General features: G+C 37.2%; 1 protein-coding gene across 2 annotated transcripts; it reads right to left on the bottom strand.

Moving 5' to 3' along the window:
- Nucleotides 1-1,028: 1,028 nt before the first annotated feature.
- Nucleotides 1,029-4,137, bottom strand: LOC126336165 (uncharacterized). Of its 2 annotated transcripts, XM_049999658.1 has the most exons (4): nt 3,644-4,137; nt 3,266-3,533; nt 2,824-3,092; nt 1,029-1,857 (listed from the first exon to the last, which is right to left on the bottom strand). In XM_049999658.1, the coding sequence occupies exons 3-4, from the start codon at nt 2,986-2,988 to the stop codon at nt 1,414-1,416; spliced, it is 609 nt and encodes a 202-aa protein (XP_049855615.1). In that variant the 5' UTR covers nt 2,989-3,092; nt 3,266-3,533; nt 3,644-4,137; the 3' UTR covers nt 1,029-1,413. The 2 variants fall into 2 exon arrangements, with proteins under 2 accessions (XP_049855615.1, XP_049855616.1); XM_049999659.1 differs by having other exon boundaries at nt 3,266-4,137.
- Between the last annotated feature and the right edge of the window lie 499 nt (nt 4,138-4,636).

The following is a 4,636-nucleotide window of genomic DNA, read 5'->3' as shown; positions in this document are numbered from 1 at the left end:
AAATACATTGCTGTCAATTTCTGCCATAGCAGATGACTAGAGCACAAGCATTTTTTTTTTTCAGCATACCCTTTGCCCGCTGCAACGATAGGCTTGTTCTGCTACTTTACAGATTTGAGCAACATCCCTGGAAGATGTTACTAAATTTCCCATATTCTTTCTCGTCAGGAGTTCATTTTCGCTTTCTAATAAGCCATATAAAGAATTTGCACATTCACTACAATATATAGTTTTCTTCAACTTACGTACTATAAATCCTGCAATGTACAATACAACACTTGTCACATCCTTTGACAGTTGTTTAAAACAAATAGAAGGGGTACTGTAACAGTGATCATGAGGCACGTTTTCAACATAAGGAATTTCAGCTCGGAAATTTATACATGAAACAAATGGGTTTGTTTTCAGTGCTGAAGATACATTCAGAATAGAACACTCTTCAGTGTCTAAACAAGTTCCAAACTCTGAACCCCTTACTTGCTGATGTATAAGTAACCTTTTGTAAGCAGCTTTGAACTGAGTTGCTGCAGGGTTATTGTTATTACCACCATACCTCTTGATTAAGCTAAAAAAATGTCTCGATGTGATCTTGTAACAACTTGTGTGTCAGTAAGAATTTAAGTTGTGGATTAGGACTGCTTATCGGAGAATTGTATAACCTTTTGACACAATAAAACCAAGGAAACCAGTCTTTCTGTTTGTTAACAAGACAGAGGGGCCATTTGCATCCAGTCTTAAATTCTTTATATATTCTTCAGCTTCATCCAGAAAAGACAAAATGTGGCTAGCAGTCTCCAATGACAGAGGTGCTTTATAATCTTTCGCTAACAGATTTCTACAGTTGAAGCAATCAAAAACATTGTTCATAATCCTTATGAATCTAAATGTTGGATCATAGTCTTTAAAATCGGCCCAGCTACAAATCTTTGCCAAGAAATTCAAGGGCATTAGCTACACTATTACTCAATGTCTGTGCAGCAATTCTGACATTCATCTTATGGCGATACCACTCAACATGCTTCATTTTTACTTTTGTAGCAAGATGAAGTGTCTCCACACATTGCAAATCATGTAACTTGAGTATATAATACCATTTAATAAGATTTCTATCACCATCAAAAATTGTGACCCTACCAGCTAAGGTATTACGTACTAACTTTAGCATGTGACATGGGTCAAGGAAAATACATATTTCATAATTACACAATGGGTGCTTAAAGAAAGATTTTATGTTAGGTAAAGAAAAAGAAGCATCTAGCTTTTCTATCATTGGAGTATTTACATGTGTTCCATCAAAAGTTACTGATATCACCTCAACACCAGCATCAAAAGTAAACTTGAGAGCCTCATTCAGTAGGTTAGATTTTTCTAGTGCACTTAGTCCATTGACTACAAGTAACAAATTGGCAGTTTTCAGGAACTGTTAACAGCAGTTACCATAAATGTTAGTGCCTCATTTGCAACAGGAAGGTTATCATCATCAAGCTCTCCCCCATAATCTACATATCCAACAAATTTATTTTGGCGAAATTCAATGTGTTTCCTTACAGCAATTTCATCAAATGACATAGCACACAGCAATTTCTTGCCCTTGTTCATAAGCTCTTGACTCTCTATTCTGAGAGCAACTGCTTCTTCTTTGCTGAAACCTGGATTTCCATCAATCACACTATACCACCTTCTCAGTGTCCGTGGATGTGGCAGAGATGTATTGAAATTTCTCCTTATGTAACTGTAAGCCTTCCTGCTGTAGAAATTAAGAGTTAAAGCAAAGGTCTGAAGAGCTGCTGGGTACTTTTCTTTTGTTTGACCTCTGCTGACACGCTTTAACATCTCTGAGGTACCTGGTGGCAGCATCTGAAAGCAATATGATACTCTCAGTAAAGAACTGCAAGAGCTAGGCTACAAACTGTCATTCACTCAACATGTTCTGAATATCACATCATGCAGAAGACTCTACATTGATAAGGAATGAGAAAACAACACATAATTAGCAGTTACAAACTAAATTTGTGCATAGAAGGAACAAAATATCATAATTGTTTCTACTATTTGTGTCCATGTATGGTAGATCTAACATAGTTAAGTTTCCAAGAGAGTCTCCACTATAATAAAAGTTACTGCTTTCTCATTTATATTAAATTATGGTGCTTTCTCCTACTTTATTTTATCCATTGTGGTTATTGAACACCACAAGTGTTTTTGTAAATTACACTGTAGGAAATAATGCAACCAGTCACAAGTAGTGATTTGTATTGTACCATTACTAGTTTTGAGTCTGAGCCCATTGTCAGATTGTAGCATTGATTTCTTGCAAGTTTTATGTATGTATCCCAAAATATAACAAAGTTTTAAGAGAGGAAATGTAAAGGAGAGAATTTCATGAAGTAAGTGCAATGTGTACTGTCTATATACAATCTAATACCTTTCAAGAAATATGTAATTTCAAAATTTTAGGACGCACACATAAAACTGCAAGGAATTAGTGGTATTGCATGGCAATGGGTTCCAGGCCGAAACTAGCAATGTTACAATAACAATCACTTCTAAGAAACTTGTTGCTAGTTGCAGTACTTTCCACAGTGTAATTTTACCCTATTATTTACATGAACATGTTGGTATCTTTCAAAACAATGCCTACATTTGCGTGAATAGAGACTTTCTTACAATCAACTATGCCACTTGTCATGGAACCATAAGACAGGTACAATACTAGAATCTACACCACCTGATATTTATAATAATAATGGCAATTTGGTATGTCTTTAATGTCACATGTCAAGAAATTATAAGTACTACTTGAAGTACATAGTTCTATCTTACCTTCAGCAAATTACCCATGGACTCACTTATAAGATTATTCTTTTGAAGGTCACTTATTAATGATTCCAAATTTAAAATTTTCTTCCTCATCCTGTGGGCTGATCGCAGCAAATTACTTAATTTTCTAGCTTTCTTCTTCAGCTGCTTTTTTGCAACACTTCTCATTTTACTAGCTATGCCAGGAACAGCCAAATCATCTTCCTTAAAATCTCCTATGCATCTAAAACTTTTGCTTGTCCCAGCTTTTACTTCAGAAGCTTGTATATCGGCTGCAAACAAAATACCAGTCCACTGAACGAAAATGTACATGAAAGAATTTCCCCTCAGTCTAAAGCATAATACGACAATGTTACTTTAAAAAACGCTGTTGCATTTTTGCAGCCACTGCTTAACACTTTCCTTCTTACATTAACATATTAACACAAAGTAGATCTAGACTTACGAGAATTATGGGAAGTTTCTGCACATGAAATTTCGTCTAATGAATCTCTCTTTGACGGAGGTTTACGAAGCTTGGGTCTTTTTGCTTGCAGATGCTCAGGGAAATCGAATTTTGTCGGCACGGCGTCACTGTGAAACCAATTCCCACCAGTCTTTTCTTTGTCGAAACAAAGTGCTTCGAACAGATGCGTGTGTGCGCAGTAGGCTTGAAATCTTTTCGTTTCACTGCCTGTATCTACATCTGCCTGCGCCCTTCATCCTTTGGAAACCTATACGAAAGAGAAAATGTAGCTTTGTAGCCTACCATTTCAAGAAATACATACGATTGCAATGTGCGCCTGGAAACGCACACAACACTTCAAACCGCCAATTTACGTACCTGTGACGTTCTGGGTAAGGATATGATATACACAATAGTTTATCAGTATTCAAGAAATGCCGCTAAATTAAGCTAATAATACTTACACGTGAAATTTAATGTTACTTCCCTTCACAAAATCATAAGCACAGCACGATACCACCATTGTTTTGTCAATAGTCACGTGGTGCAATAGAGAAGTTGGTGTTACGAAATTACGTCATGACAGTCTACCAATATCTATGGTCGAAGCTCTGACTACACAACAAAGATGATTGCCACGGCTGCGTAGATACCATACCATGGAGGTCATGGAGATGAAAAATTATTATTAAGTGTTCACATGTCCTCCACCTTTAAAAACGATTCTGGCTAGAACAGCGGGAGACAGCGGTCATATGTGTGAGAGTTTGGGGTGTATGATTGTATGGCTAATATTATACTTATAACACAGAAAACACCATTTACTTTCACTACGTAATTGGCACACGATAAATCAAAACACAAAGAAATAGATTTCGACAATCACGGTAACAGTCATGACGAATGTCTCACACCAACTGGTCAACAACCAAAGTCAGTAAAAACGAAGTACAAAAAAGCAAAGATATTACTATTTTCTGGCAGTTCTGCCACAGAGCGCCCCCCCCCCCCCCCCCCCCCAGAGGAGCGCGGAGCGCATAGGAGGAGTGATGAGGAGTAAGTGATAAAGGGAAGATAAAGATTTAAGGCATGACATAATCTTGAAGTCTGAGAGGTGGCCGTACGGTGCGGCCAGCATGGGTGATGGCAATAGGGGTAGGAGGATTCGGGGAAGATGAAGGAGAAGGGGGGGGTTACTCTTATAAATAAAACATTATTGGAGTCTATATAGGCTGAAATGTCATTTTGTGAAGTACCAGGAGCCACACTGAAGCACTGTAATAGCTTAATGTCTTTCTGGTCAGATGACGCAGAATTGTTTTGAATTTCAAATAAAAAAAAGAAAAGTGTCCACAAGTCGTATTTTTATAG

Source organism: Schistocerca gregaria, chromosome 2 (genome assembly GCF_023897955.1).
Source record: "Schistocerca gregaria isolate iqSchGreg1 chromosome 2, iqSchGreg1.2, whole genome shotgun sequence".
NCBI lineage: Eukaryota > Metazoa > Arthropoda > Insecta > Orthoptera > Acrididae > Schistocerca > Schistocerca gregaria.
The sequence above is the reverse complement of the archived record's forward strand: the minus strand, read 5'-3'. Positions and strand labels throughout refer to the sequence as shown.